At 54.5% G+C, this 14212-nt stretch overlaps 1 protein-coding gene across 1 annotated transcript in view; it reads right to left on the bottom strand.

The window, feature by feature from the left end:
• LAMA5 (laminin subunit alpha 5) overlaps positions 1-14212 on the bottom strand; it is an 87782-nt gene that overhangs the window by 1373 nt on the left and 72197 nt on the right. Inside the window, exons 47-79 of the mRNA XM_063172537.1 lie at positions 12786-12966; positions 11983-12126; positions 11761-11912; positions 11550-11660; positions 10589-10700; positions 9916-10086; positions 8923-9119; positions 8718-8834; positions 8488-8642; positions 8155-8296; positions 7841-7943; positions 7650-7763; positions 7354-7533; positions 6833-6975; positions 6480-6656; positions 6110-6246; positions 5879-6032; positions 5663-5796; positions 5160-5322; positions 4598-4726; positions 4253-4404; positions 3735-3867; positions 3320-3460; positions 3008-3138; positions 2760-2927; positions 2534-2666; positions 2262-2419; positions 1958-2144; positions 1580-1732; positions 1306-1465; positions 1089-1219; positions 900-990; positions 85-204 (exon numbers count right to left, since the gene is read on the bottom strand). Of these exons, the coding sequence (XP_063028607.1) occupies positions 85-204; positions 900-990; positions 1089-1219; positions 1306-1465; positions 1580-1732; positions 1958-2144; positions 2262-2419; positions 2534-2666; positions 2760-2927; positions 3008-3138; positions 3320-3460; positions 3735-3867; positions 4253-4404; positions 4598-4726; positions 5160-5322; positions 5663-5796; positions 5879-6032; positions 6110-6246; positions 6480-6656; positions 6833-6975; positions 7354-7533; positions 7650-7763; positions 7841-7943; positions 8155-8296; positions 8488-8642; positions 8718-8834; positions 8923-9119; positions 9916-10086; positions 10589-10700; positions 11550-11660; positions 11761-11912; positions 11983-12126; positions 12786-12966 (4774 nt within the window). The remainder of the gene's footprint in view (positions 1-84; positions 205-899; positions 991-1088; positions 1220-1305; positions 1466-1579; positions 1733-1957; positions 2145-2261; positions 2420-2533; positions 2667-2759; positions 2928-3007; positions 3139-3319; positions 3461-3734; positions 3868-4252; positions 4405-4597; positions 4727-5159; positions 5323-5662; positions 5797-5878; positions 6033-6109; positions 6247-6479; positions 6657-6832; positions 6976-7353; positions 7534-7649; positions 7764-7840; positions 7944-8154; positions 8297-8487; positions 8643-8717; positions 8835-8922; positions 9120-9915; positions 10087-10588; positions 10701-11549; positions 11661-11760; positions 11913-11982; positions 12127-12785; positions 12967-14212) is intronic.

Here is a 14212-nt window from a genome sequence, read left to right as displayed (position 1 = left end):
GGCTTAACCCCTCCCTCACACCAGGAATAGTATCTCCATTGTCCTTGGGGTATTTCATCCTGGAGCTCATCTTTCCTGACTCACCTGGCAGCCCTCCCAGGGAGAAGGTTGCCCTCGTGCTGGGTGCAGGGGGCTGGCTGGGCCCCACTGTGTGGTTGCCTTCTGTGTCCACATCCACCTGGATTACGTTTTTCCATTTGGTAACTTCAAAAGAAAACAACAGTCAGTGCTGCTTCCCTACCCAAGGAGCAAGCCCACCTCTGCTCTCCAGCCTAGACCAGTGCTGCAGCAAGTGCAAAACTACTGAGGGTCAAAGGGCCTGGCCTAGCTCTGGGAAATGCCCAGAGTTGGGACAATCTCCCCCAAAACCTCACCCAGTGCTGGCTGAACAAGATGAAGGTTTGAAATAGAGCTGTGCTGAGATGGGGCTGCAGCTGTGCCCCCACCCCAAAAAGGGCTTGATAAAAAACAGCACTTGCTGCATGGCAGCTACATTAAAGGCTGAGTTTCCTGTACAGGTATGAATTCTGCAATCCCCACTCCCAGCTATGGGCTTGGAGCCCTTTGGACACGCTCGACATCAAAGCAAATTGGGCTTTCACTTCAAGCTGGACACAGTCCAGGATGGATCAAGTCCTGTGGCACATCCTTGGCCTCGCCAGCAGCTCCATGAAGTAGAAAAACAACCTGCCTTGCCTGACTACCAGAGCTGACAGTGGTAAGATCAGGCAGGAGTTCTTGTTAATTAGGGAATTGACCTCATGGCAGATACAGACTCCCAAATTAAGTGCATACAGCAGGGGGACAGGGTTTAAATTGCCAAGCCTGGGCTTGTCCTGAGCTCCCCTAGGAGATGTGGGCTGAGCAGAGCCACGGAAGCAGGGGAGCTGTCACCTCACCTGCAATGGTGTGCCACTGCCCGTCACAGAGAGCTGGGCTCGTCACCGACGCTGAGAACTCATCAGCCCCAACGCCTGCTCTCACAGTGACCTGGGGTGAGAGAAACCCATCAGAGCTGGAGAGCTGAGAGCGACAGGCAGCAGACACCCACCCCCTCTGGAACCTGTGGGGAAGCCCCCTCCCAGTACCTTGGTGTCCTCCATGTACAGCAGGAGATGGTGGCTCCTCCTCGTGCCGATGTGGAAGATGAGGCCAGAGGCACTGCGGGGACGCACCTCCAGTGTCACCTCCAAGTCCTGCTCAGTCACCACTGCATCAGCTGAAACAGAAATGCCATTGTGAGGAGAGGACCCAGGGCATTCCCATGGAATGTGACCCTCCTAGTCCCAGCCCACAGTGGGGTACCTAAGGTGATGGAGCCACCATCCATGGTGAAGAAGACGCCGCTCTCCAGCACGCCCTCATAGCACGGCGTCACCCCAAAAGTGCGTGAGGGGGGACCCAGGGGCCTCCCGTCCAGCTGGGGGTTCCTCAGGCAGCCATCAAAGCTGGAGGCCGATGCAGCCTGTGGAGAGAGCCACTGAGAACAGCGGGGCAAAAACTGGGAGGCACCAGGTGATGCCATGGGACTGGGAACAGGCTGAGAGAGGGTGATGCCATGGGGCCAGCAAGCCCTTACCGCTATGTGAGCCTTGGCTTTTCCAGCTGGAAGCCCCCCCACATAAAAGGGGCTCTGGGCCACGAAGAGCCCTGTGGTGGCCACTGCAGCACCCTGGGCTCGCAGCCCATCAATGACCAGCTGGGCCCGGCTCTGGTCTCTGCTGAAGAAAACCTGCAAAGAGCAAAGGTCAGTGCCAGGACTGGGTTGGGAGAAGCCCCAGCAAAGGGAGGCCCCGGCTCAGAGGTTCAGCCCCAGCTGTGATTTCGCTGTCCCCTTTGCTCCCCTGGGACTGCAGCGTCCCGTGTGCAACTGAGAAGCAGCACCCAGAGCAGGGCCAGCCCCTGCAGGGACACTGACGTGGTTCAGGGAGGTGCTGCTGAGCCCGTGCCCGCTCACCGTGTGCCACCGGCGGTCGCGGTACTTGTCCCTGCTGCGGATGCGCAGCCGGCGCCCGCCGAGCTCCAGCAGGAAAACAAAGCGCCCGTTGGACACAAAGAGAGCCATGGAGGAGCCCCGCTCGCCCGCCACGTAGAACAGCAGCCCACTGGAGGAGTTCAGCTTCACCTCCAGGGAGAAATGGGACCTGCAGGGACAGGGAGTGATGGGAACACCGGCTCTCCTGCAGCTGCACGGCTCATGCGCTTCCAGGCCACGATGCCGGGGCCAGGATTGCAGGGGGTGGGCACGGGGCCAGGCTCACCTCCACCCAAAGGAGGCTGGGATCTCATCAAACTCCCAGCGGCTGCTCGGGGTCCCCCCGAAGCGGGAGGAGCCCCTGGCTGTGCGGGGCTGAGGGTGCAGCTGGCACAGCCCGTCCTGGTTGTGGCGGCGGCCCTTGGGCGCTGGCTTGCCCGGCACCTACACAATGTGCACCAGGGAATGGAGTGAGGGGAGCATCCTGCCCTGCCAGCAGAGCTGGCACCTGAGGAGGATGAGGAGGAGGATGTGGGGAGTTGTGGCAGCAGCTGGTACCTTGGGTTTCCGCCTGTCCTTCTTCGGAGTGACTCTGAGCTGCTGTGACTGCTCACCCATGGGACAGCTCATGGTGACATTGATGCTCTCCACGTTCTGCTGCAGGTCCACCACCATCTGTGGCTCTGACATCCTGCTCACGGGGAGAGAAAAGGTCCCTGTCAGAGCAGCTGGGAGGTGGGAGGGGCTGAGCCCTGCTGTGTGGAAGGGGCACGGTGTCACTCACCTCTTGACAAAGACGTTCCCGATGCAGCCGCTGATGTTGCTGAGGGCCCCTGGCTCCGGGGAGCCCCCGAGGTGGAAGAGCCGACGCTGCTCCTGGCGCCGCTGCCGCCGGCTGCGCCCGGGGCCCGTCCTGCTGTCCTGCAGCTTGTCATCCACGTACAGCCTGAGCCTGGGGGGGCACCAGGGGCTCAGCAGGACCCTCTGCCTGTGGGCACCCCAGCCCCACGGCACCCACAGCAGGACACGTACCCACGGGCATCGCTGTAGAAGGCCACGTAGTGGGCCCTGCCATCTGCATAGGCACTGTCAGTGGTGATTTCACTTCCCAGCAGGTTCAAGGCCAGCTGGCCCCTCTGGAGGGACACCTGGCACGTCCCCTCCTGCAGAAAGCATCACGCAGCAGCTCAGCAGCTGAACCCCGCTGCCCTCCAGGAGCTCAGGGTGCAGATCTCATTGCAGATCCACACCCTAGCCCCACTAAAATCCCCGCTTTCCCAAGGTGAAGCAGCACTTCCCCAGCAGCCCTACTGCTGGGATATCTGGGGGCCTGCAGGTGCCCACCTGGGTGGAGTGGTGGTAGAGCAGCCCCTCAGGCTGGCTCGTCTGGAAGCTGAAGCCGCTGTAGAAGTCCCTCAGCCCCGGCACATCCGTCAGAGCCAGGGTCAGGTAGCCGTGGCCATGGACACTGACTGAGCGAGCAACCTGTGAGAGACAGCACAGAGGCAAGGTGGGAGCTGGCCCTGGCCTTGCTGGGGTGCTGGGATATGAGTGAGCAGCTCTGCTTCCTTGCTGGCTCTGGCTGGTGCTATGGCCAACCACGTGGAGCAAGCACCTCACCACGACCCTTCTACACTGAGGATGTGGGAGGTTTATGCTTGTTTCTATGTGAATGAGGGGAGATGGGGCCTGTCCTGCTCCCTTTCCCTGCAGACCCTTCCCCAGCAGGCTGGCCAGGCTGCCAGGGCCCTGTGCTCACCAGGAGATCCGAGGTGCACCCGTAGCTGACGCCCACGGTGTTCATGCGCTTCAGGTCCACGTACTTGCCAAGGGCCTTCAAGCCCTTCATGCAGCCCCGGATGGGCCCACCCGTGGGGAACAGAGATTTCAAACTGCAGGAGAGGCAGACAGTGTTAACAAGGACAGCCCCAGGCAGGACACAGCCCTGGGAAGGATCTGGCCCCGCAGCTCTTTCAGGCAAAGCGCCTGGGAATTAATTGTGATGGTCACGGCTATCTCCAGTGCCAAGGCTGCTCCAGAGCACTCAGCATGGCAAAGGAGGACTTGGTGACACCCACCAGCACCTCATCCCTCACCAGAGATGGAGAAGTTACCATCCTTAAAAGCTCAGGATGATGGACAGGGAGAGGAAAACTTCCCCCCCAGTTTCAGCAGGGTTCCACCAGCCCTGGGTGTGGCTGAGAAAGGGCCAGGGCCATCACCAGGGACTGGAGGGGAACGTGCTGACTGTCCCAGCCCAGTGCAGGCTGGACCCACCTGGGGGGCAGCACAGCTGGGGGCACTCCCCCCAGGTAGTAGGAGACAGCGTTCTCCAGGGAGTTCTCCTGCTCCACCACAAAGATGGTGAGGCGCTCCACCCGCACCAGGATGCGCTTCTTGTTATTCATTTTGAGGAGGAAAATTTGGATCTGGAGACAAAACAGAGAAATGATCTGTCATTCTGGGGCAGTTAGGTCCATCACAGAGGGCAGACAAAGTGTCAAGTTAATGGCTCAAGTCAGAAAACTTCTTGCAGCTCTGCCCCCCTCAAAAACAAGGGTCCATGTGCCTCCCCGCCCTGGATGAGAAGCCTCCCACCAAGAGAGCCCCGTCACCTCTTACCGCTTTGTTTGTGGCGCTGCTGATGGTGAGGGACGAGGAGTTGCTCGGTTTTGCCATCTCCAGGCCAGAGCTGAAATCATAGTAAAGAGCCAGCTTCCCATCCCGGATGGCCAGACACAGGAATTGACCCTGGGGAGGCAGGATGGACACTCAGCTGGTGCCCAGGATGCAGCTGTGGCACTGAGCCCACCTGCCCTTCAGCACTGGTGGCAGCAGGTCCCACTTCAGTGCCCTGGTCACTGTTATCTGGGATTTAATTTCCAACAGCAGCCCTGTGTTGGGGCACAGGGATAACACTGCAAGCTGGAAATTCTCCTTGCAGCACTGCCTGCCCCAGTGAACCCTGGCCCAAGTTCTGGGGAGCCCCTTCAACACCAGCCAAGTGACTGCTGTGAGGTTTGGGTCCACTCCTCTCACGGCTTTTAACAAGTGCCAAAATCCTGCTCCAAGCAGCCCTGTAATCTCCAAAGCTCTCCTCTCCCATGTGTCCTGAACTGGAAACACCTATGAACTGGGACTGTCCCCTGAGAGATGAAGGCTCCCCAGGGCAGCAAGCACCTGCCTGGTTCTCCAGGAAGAAGATGATGCCGTTGTAGGAGACCACGCGGATCTCCTGCTCGAAGCGCTTGGTGGTGCCGAACTGGCTCTCAAACTTGATCTCGGCGTAGCCGCTGCCGTCAAAGTAGGAGCCATCAGTCAGCCAGGGGTCTCCCGTGGACTTGGACCTGGCACACACAGCAAGAGGCATCATCACTCCAAGGCATGGAGCCACAGGGCTGAGCTCTAAGTGCTCCGGGGCAGGATTTCTCAGCAGCCATGAGAATCCTTTCTTCCTGAGGTAGGATGGTAGGGTAACTCCAACAAGGGGTTTAGTCTTCAATCTTTGGCTTACAAGACCAATGTTTTTATAAACTATTAGAGTTAATTGGAGTTTGAGTAGTTTATTCTCTAGGGCGGCCGCAAGGGGAATAAAACTAGTATGACTGTGACGTAGGTGAATGAGGCCAGCTGGCCAGTGATGATGAATGGGTGCTCTACTGGTTGGCTGCCTGCTGTGGTGCCCACCTGGCGCAGGGTTTCTCAGCAGCCGTGTCCAGCTCGAAGGTGTGCTGGAAGTTGTACAGGCTCACCACCTCCTCGTTCAGCGTGTCCAGCTCCAGGCACCCGCGGTAGTTGGGATAGCGCAAGGCAGGAGGGGGCTGGGGGTTAAACACAACACTCACACAGGGTTTCCCCTCCTGTAGGAGCCTCCTGAAGCCCCCTCCCCGCTGGCTGCCTCACCGTGAAGCTGGAGGGGTAGCCCCCCACGTAGAAGACCACGCTGCGGGGGTCCAGGTTGAGCAGCCCCTGCTCTCCCCTGGCCACGCTGTCTCCCTTGATCTCGTGCACCCTCTGCCTCTCCACGATCACCGACATGTGCCCGTACTGCAGGATCCTGCAGCAGGAGGGATGGTCAAGATTAAGGGACACCCCAAAGGAGCAAACCCTGCCCTCCCCGAGGAAAGGCCCAACCTGTTGATGCTGATGGTGACAAACTGCTCTCCAATATCCTCGTCGACACTCAGGGAGGTTGGTTCCTCATCTCCCAGCTTGTAGATCCAGTGCACTCTGCGGTCCTTGAGCACAATGCCCAGGTAGTCTCCAGTGGCCTGAACTCAGGGAGAGACAAGGCCACATGTTGGCATTTGGGACAGGCAGGAGCTCTCCCTGATGCTCCCAGGGCTGCACTGGACAAACAGCCCCTATTCCACCAGGCTGATGGCTGCATCCAGGGGCTTTGTGTCCCCCACAAAGATATTCAGGGACCAGGTGAGGGGCTGATGTCCAGGCATGGGCATCACTGATGCAACAAGGGCTCCATCACCCTCTGGCCCCATCTCACCTCCTGGCTGCCCAGGTACAACACGAACCGCCCCTCCTCTGCCTCGTTCTGCTGGCCCCTGGGCTCAGGGTTTTGGATGTAGAATTTGAGGGATGTGTAGGCTGCTAAATCCTGCAGATTGCTGGGCATCCGGACCTGCACCCCTGAGCTGCCATTGAATTTCATGGGCACTTTCACCTGTAGGGAGAGAAATCCAGCCCTGTGGCACTGAACCCGCTGCCACTGCCTGGTCACTGCCAATTCTACCAAACCCCAAAAGAAAGGGACCTTTCCTGGTGGCCCCAAACACCCTCCCCTTTGCATGCCACCCTCAGGGAAGCCCTCCTCCAGCCCCCAGCCTCCCCTGAGCTCACCTTGCTGGCAGCGCTCCTCGCCTGCGTGATGAGCTGCCGGATCCTCACGATGTTCTCTGACACGGTGGCATTTTTGTTCCTCCTGTTCTCCAGGCTGCTCAGCTTCTCCAGCAGCAGGGGAATGGTGCTCTCCAGGCTGGACACTGGGGTTGGAAGAGAAGCCAGGAGTTTTGGAGGTTAGCAAGGAAGGGAAATGCAAAGTTCAGGCAGTTTGAGAAATGCGAGTCAAAGCAGTGGTAGCTGGGAGCAGTCACAGAGAGATCCCCCTAAATCCATCATCCTGAGGGGGTCTGAGAATGCTCCAGTGCATGCAACCTCCTGCAGTAAAGCTACAGGTGATACAGACATTGCAAGAGAGGAAAATAAAAAGGGCCAGGACTTAAAGCATCCAGGACTGGCTACCTCCCTCTGCTGTTGACCTGGAGCTGCAAAGCACAGCTTTCAAAAACACTCTGGGGGCATCTGTGCATGCAGTGGCTCAGATCAGACTCACCCTGTGGCACACCAGGCTCAGCACTCACCAGATTTCCTGGCATCCTGGACTGCCTGGTTCAGGTCTTCATTCCGGAGGCCCCCATACTGATCTTTCCACTCATCCAGGTTCTTCTTCATGGTGCTCAGGGCATCCTCCACTCTTGCAGCTGTTTCGTTGGCCTCAGCAGCAGCTGCTTTGGCATTCTGGATCGTGTCCTTTGTGTCCTCTGCAAAGAAATAAATATCTCTGGGGTGTCCAGGAGCAGGGAGGAAGCACCTTGGATCACAGTCAGTGCACAAAGAAGGGAGCAGGGAGAATCAGCCCAGCCACCCCAGAACAAACCTTGCTCCCTGCCCAGCATGTCCTGCACAGACTGCAGCTGGCTCAGGAGCTGCTCCTTCTTCACACGGAGACCAGCCAGCTTGTCCTTTGCTGTCTGCAGAGTGCCTTTAATAGCTGCAATTAAAAAAATGCTGTTTGTGGAGCTCAGTCCAGCCCAAAGGACAGCAGATCCTGCCAGGAGCATCTCTCACCCCCATTGAGTTTGCTCTGCTGTCTCCTTGCAGCCTCCTCCAGGCTGCTGCTGTTCCTCTTCAGTGTTCTGGAGGTGGCCCCAAGGTTTTCTGATATGACATTCTGTGAAACAAACACGGGACTCTGAGGAGGAATTCGGGGCTCTGGCTCTGACTGCACACAGAAATGCTTGTTCAGAAAAGGGAGACCCAAACACTGAGTGTGGCCCCAGCTGTGGCAGACCCTGCTCTCAGGCACAGAGCACAGTGCCCTGGTGTCAGAGGGAAGGGAGTTTGGGTTTTGCCCGTCTCACAGGGCTCCCCACAGCACGTACCATCAGGGCCTCGCTGGCTGCCTTGTCAGCATCGTGGGCTGCCTGCTCTGCTTTCCTCACAGCTTCAATGATGCTGGCATAGGCATTGGAGGCATTGACTGCCCTCTGGATGAAGCCATCCTGGTTTGTGTCCTGGATAATGCTGTGTTGGAACACGAAGCCATCAAGTCCATGAAGAACAGGCTCTTGCCCTCACAGACAAACCGCTCTGTGCTGCTCAGCACAACTGTGGAGGTGACACCCCGCTGTTCCCTGCCACGGTGGGGCTGCAGTTCCCCTCCCCAGCCCTGGCAGCAGACAGCCTGAGCAGAGGGGCTCAGGACAGGGCCTCACCCAGACAGGTTCCGTGCGAGCTCATCCAGGAGCCGGGCGTGCTCCTCTGCCTGCTCCACCATGGGGATCTTGCTGCTGGCTGGGGAGAACTTCTTCACCCGCTCGGTCAGGGGCAGCTTGGCCCCATCCAGCAGCGCTGCCAGCTTCTCATAGGCCTGCAAGGACACCCGTCACTGCTGAGGGCTGCCTCACCTCTCCTCTGCCCATGCCAGAGTGCCTCTGCCACTCACCTCCTTGGCACGCTCCATCATCTGCAGGAAGTCAGAGACCTGGGCAAGGGCATCCCTGGCCATCTGCAGGGTCTCCTGCACCAGTGCATGCTGCTTCTGGAGCTCCTGGCTCTTTTGCTGGACACAAAGACCCAGGGTTAGGGAGCAGCAGGGCTGGGACAGCCCCCCTCACTCCATAAATCAGGACACCATGGTGAAGGTCTACCTGAGTCTCCTCCAGGTTGTTTCGGTTCAGGCTGTTGAGCTCCTCTGTCTGCCTGGTTTTGTTCACGGCCTCGTTGAGGGCATCTCGCAGATCCATGAGCTGGGAGCTGTGCTGGGCCAGTCTCTCCTGGATGCTGCTCAGCAGGTCCTGGTTGGACTGCCAGCGGGCGTGCAGCTCGCTCCTCACACGATGCAGCACTGCACAGGGGGGACGAGAACTCTTGCTAATTTCTCTGTTAAACACTTTCTGTCCTGGCTGCCTCAAAGCTTGGCTCTGGTCTTGGCAGATATCAAGGCCAGAAGTGACCATATTCCACCCCTCCCTCCCTCCTTTTCAGCCTAGATGGCACAGGATCTTGTCCCTGACTGTCTACAAACCCTCACAGAGATGGGATCTCATTCAAAGACACCAAGCCATTCCCAAAAAGATGGACCTGAGGCCTTGATTACTTCCACTGTGAAAAATTACTTATTTCCAACAAGAGTCAGTTTATAATTCCAGCTTTCAGCTACTGAGTTATGCTTTGCCAAGGCCTGTTAATCAGAAGTGTTCTCTTCCTGCAGTGCCAGCACCCCTGGCTGGGCTCACTGCTCTCACTCCTGCAAGGATGCCCCCAGGACAGCAGAGCTACAGTGGGAGCTGGCTGCTGTTGTTACTCTATGGGGACAGCAAATAGGAAGAAACATGGTGTGAATTACTCCCATCCACGTGTGATGTGAACACATCACATAATAATGGTGATTCCTGGTTCTACGTGTACTCATTTTTGTTCATCAAACAGAACTACCCACTTAGTTCTGCTCTAAAATCTGCCTTAAGGGAAAAGGAAGCACAAATTATCCTGTTGGAGTGTCACAGGGGACTGTGTAACTCCTGTAAAAATGGCTGGGGGTACCTGGTTCTTAACAGCACTCCAAACATGACCATGATGTGCAGTGGGCTCCAAGCCAGAGCCAGCAGGACCTGGGCAGCCCTGTGCCACCGAGGACTCACATTTCTTAGCCTCCTCGTGCTCACGCCTTGCCAGCTCCTCCTGGGCTCCCAGGCTCCTCTCCTTCATCTCCCTCAGCATCCTCTCCACCTCGGCCAGCTTCTGCCGGAACTCCTCTGCGGACGTGGTGCTGGCGTTCTCTGCCCCGATCCTGGCCTTCTGCCGCACCAGCTCTGCAGGGAAACCCACAGCTCCCATCAGACTGAGCAAACCAGGGCCTCACAGCTCCCCGAGGCTCTTCTCACAAACCACTGACAGCTTTCAGGACAACAAACTGCTTGAGATCACCCAGAGGCAGTGCCCCGTGTTTCAGCCTCCTTGGCCACCACCAGTAACACGTGTTACATCCTGAGCATCTTTCTGTGGCTCTACCTCTTGTCCAAGATCCAGCCACTCTGCTTTGCTCAATCTCTCCTGAAGCTGCAGTGCAGACTGCCCCCATTTTATGCATTTTAGTAACATTTGTGGAAGTTTAATATGTTTTTTCTCCAGACTTATGTTTAGCCAAGCAGCTGAGAATCACAATAAGGCTGGTCAGGGTAAAAGCTGGGATTCTGCAGGGATCTTCCTTTATTTTTTTGTTTTCTTTGTTCCTCCATGGCTTTCTCTGAGCACTGCAGTGCTTGACATATCACATAGGGAAAAACCCCAAAGTGAAGACCCTTCTTGACATACCTGCAATGCCCCTGTGGATGCTCTGGATGTGCAGCAGGAGCTGTTCCCCCCTCTGGTATATGTCCCTCGTGTGCTGCTCAACACGAACTGCTTCTCTGTGAGTCATGGTCATCTACCACAAAAACAATGGCTTAGTTCAAGTATGAGATGGTATTTTATGTCATTTGTCATTGGGACTGTTGCACCCAAAAGGCACAAAAACCCTGGGAATGCGAGGTCCTTGAAGGAGCCTGTCCCACAATGTACTGAAGGATGATTATTTAGCACCTTCAGAGAAGCACAAGCATTAAATACAGCTCCAATGCAACGGGCTCTGGATGCTGGAACAATCCCAACACCACAGAGTTCAGCACTGCTCTGTGCTCTTAACACAGGGAAAGCCCCAAAGCCTGAAGCCAGGCACACCTGGGTCCTGCTCAAGAGACAGGGGGCTGCAGTCTGGCTGTCGGGTACACACAGGGCAGTTTGTCTTTGCAGCTGTCTGGGGAGATATGTCATCAAGTAGAGATTTTTCCCTCTCCCTCACATTAGGAACAGGCAGTTTATGAATCAAATCAAATGAAATCAAATCTTGCTCAGTTTATCTATTCTCTGAAGATGTGACTGCTAGGTTTTAGGCTGGATATAGATTGCATCCATGATAGACCCGGATGTTTTGTCTTCTTACTTATATGTCCCTTCTATAAATGATATTTGATTGAATTTATTTTTACTGCTAAAGTTGGAGCCACCTCAAAAGCAAGCAGTAAATTAAGAAAAACTATCAGTATTATGAGATGTTTCACAGCTCTCCATGGAAGGAAAGCAGGTAATCCAGCTTGACCACTTAACAGTGCAATTTAGTTCTGGTCGAGCTGGAGACCCAACCTGCCTGAACTAGGCTCCTCACAGCCTTCAAAGCCCTCATTTTGATAAAAGGGGGATTTGTGCTCTGGCAAGGAAAGATGGAGAAATACCCTACTTTGTGCTGCAGAGCGTTCAGGTCCTGTGTGAGATCCATGTTCTCATCCTCCAGCTCATCAGCCCTTTGCCTGGCCCTGCTCATGGCTCTGTGGTACTCACGGAGCTGGTTCTAGGGGGAGAAAAAAAGAAAAATAAAAATGAAAAGAGGCTAAATCGGGCCAACAGGCCAGGAAACACGAGCAGAAGGTGATGTGAAGCCTTCCACATACAGCAATGGCCAGAATGGTGCCGTTGAGGCCGTGCAGGCGAGCCCAGGCGATGGAGCTGGCGTTGAGGGTGACCAGCTGGCCGCGGATGGACGGGAAGGACATCTCGATGCTCTGCAGGTCCTCCAGCAGGAGCAGGACACAGCTGTCACACACTGCAGGGACACAGCAGTCAGCACAGGCCCTCTCCAGGGCTGTCCTTCCCCAGGACAGAGGCACACAGACCTTCACACTTGATGCTGTCGGGGCCGTTGGCCACCAGGACCTCGTGCTGGCGCAGGCAGACGTCGCACTGCTTCCCGGTGAGCCCGCTGGGACACGTGCACTCCCCTGTGCGGGGGTCACAGGAGCCCCCTCTGCACTCACACTCTGCAGGCAAGAGAAACACAGAATCATTCTGGGCTTTTACCACTCTGGAAACAGGGGAAGGAAAGGTTTTACCCCAGCTGTGTCCTGCTGCTGGGGGTTCCCTGTGCAAAGCAGTGTCCCTCAGACAGCTGCCAGCTGTTTTCTACCTCCAACAACGGGACCAACAGCACAGTGCCCCTGGCTGGGACCCCACACTAGCAATAGCAGCTTCTTCGAGCTAGGTATTATCATCTTTTGGAGGTCTATTTTTCACTTAAGACAGCTCAGCTACCTTTGGAGGCATAAAATTAGCAGAATGGCTTTTGCTGCAGTGCTGGAAACAAAAAGGTTTTAAAAAAAGGCAAAATAACAAACTCCTTACAGATAAAAACCAATTTAGGCGCAAGAAGTTCTTGCTCCTAGTAAAACGAACACCTCACAAAAGTAATTAGTTTCTTTGCTCTCTTCTTTTTCTAGCAAATTGCCCAAGCAAGACTTTTTGGCATTTGTCTGATTAGCCATCCTTAAATTCAAAGTGAAGACTTTTACACCTATGAGATGCCTTTTTTTTTACTTAACTGCCAAGAAAAACTTCCAAGCTTCTTTCCATTTTTAAAAAAAAAGACAGTTTTGTCACTCCATTACCAAAAAACCACATTCCCACACACAGGCTCACTCACTTGTGCAGCCGGCCCGGCCCAAGCCCCAGTAGCCCGGGGCACACTGGTGGCAGCGGGGGCCGCTGACCCCGGGCAGGCAGCGGCACTGCCCGCTCTGCAGGTGGCAGCTGCTCCCCACGGCGCCCACGTCGCACTCGCACCGCCGGCAGCCCGAGCAGCCCTCGAAGCCGTAGTACCCGTCCTGGGGAAAAGAGCATGGCGTGTTTGCTCAGTTATTTTTATTATAAAAAGGCTGAACGGTATTAAAAGTGGTAACAGTTTTAATTAAACAGTTTAGAAAATATATAAGCAAGGGATAATTTGGTTTAAATAATAGCGCATAAGCAAAAACGACTGCGGGGTACGGAGGGCAGGGTTTAATGACTTTTGCTACTTTACGTACAAGCTTGCCAAGTGGAAATCACTCTTTATATGCTATATGTGAATGCTATCTCTTCTTATTTTCGGTTTGTTACTTTTCTGTCTTTACTTTCTTTACTACTTTTACTACGCATGTGCTACTACTCGGTTTGGTGGTCGTCACTGATGAAGGCTCTGTAGTCTTTTTCGTTGTTATTTATTTCACTTTTGGGTTACACATGCGCACTAAGCCAGTACAATGTAAGCTAAGACTAACGTATTACTGCATCTACATATCAAAGTAATAAGTCTCTTATAATTAGCATTTTCTTGGACCCAACCAGGTTCTTGGTCATTTTTAGCAACTGTATCTTCAGCTTCTTTCTTGTGGTCTTTGAGAACATCTGCTGAGAAGGGGGGGTGGGTGGAGCTCTTCTCTTCCTTGTCTTCTTTGGCATTACAACTTTTAAATATTAACTGTTTTATTATTCTCAAATATTAATTACTGTATCAATATTGATTACTGTTTCAATTTTATCAGCACGAATCATACTTATTTATCACAAGCAGGATAGGGAGAACCTTGGGTTTTGGGGTTTTTTTCCATCTAAAGGACAACATGGAGAAAATAAAGGTCCTCCTCATATTCTAGGTGTAAGCCTAGGTGTATATATATATATGTATATGTTTTTAATTATCTTGTTTAGGGGAGGGTGAGAATTTTTCGTTAGTTTTTAATTTATTTTGGTTTAGTTTATTGCTGTTTTTATTTAAGAAATCTAAAGGCAAGCTCATTCTTAATTTCTGGTTGATTTACAGGAAAACATCAGGAAATAAACACAAGACTAAGGTTAAGCTTTATACTGTGTGGGATTAGTTGGTTTGTTATTGGAATACAACGACTACTGATGCCGTGGGATTTAGAGGGAACTCCTTTCCTTGACTTGTACGAACAAGGTCAGGTCATATGAACCTCTTAAACTTGACAGGTCAGCAAGTGTGCCTCTCTCCAGGGTGAAGTGATGGGGGACCCCCATTTCCTTTCCAGGTGTGTTTTGACCACCACAAAATTCAAAGCAGCATGGTAA

This window comes from Melospiza melodia, chromosome 19 (assembly GCF_035770615.1).
Source record: "Melospiza melodia melodia isolate bMelMel2 chromosome 19, bMelMel2.pri, whole genome shotgun sequence".
Classification (NCBI taxonomy): Eukaryota; Metazoa; Chordata; class Aves; order Passeriformes; family Passerellidae; genus Melospiza; species Melospiza melodia.
This window is presented reverse-complemented; position numbering and strand designations above follow the sequence as displayed.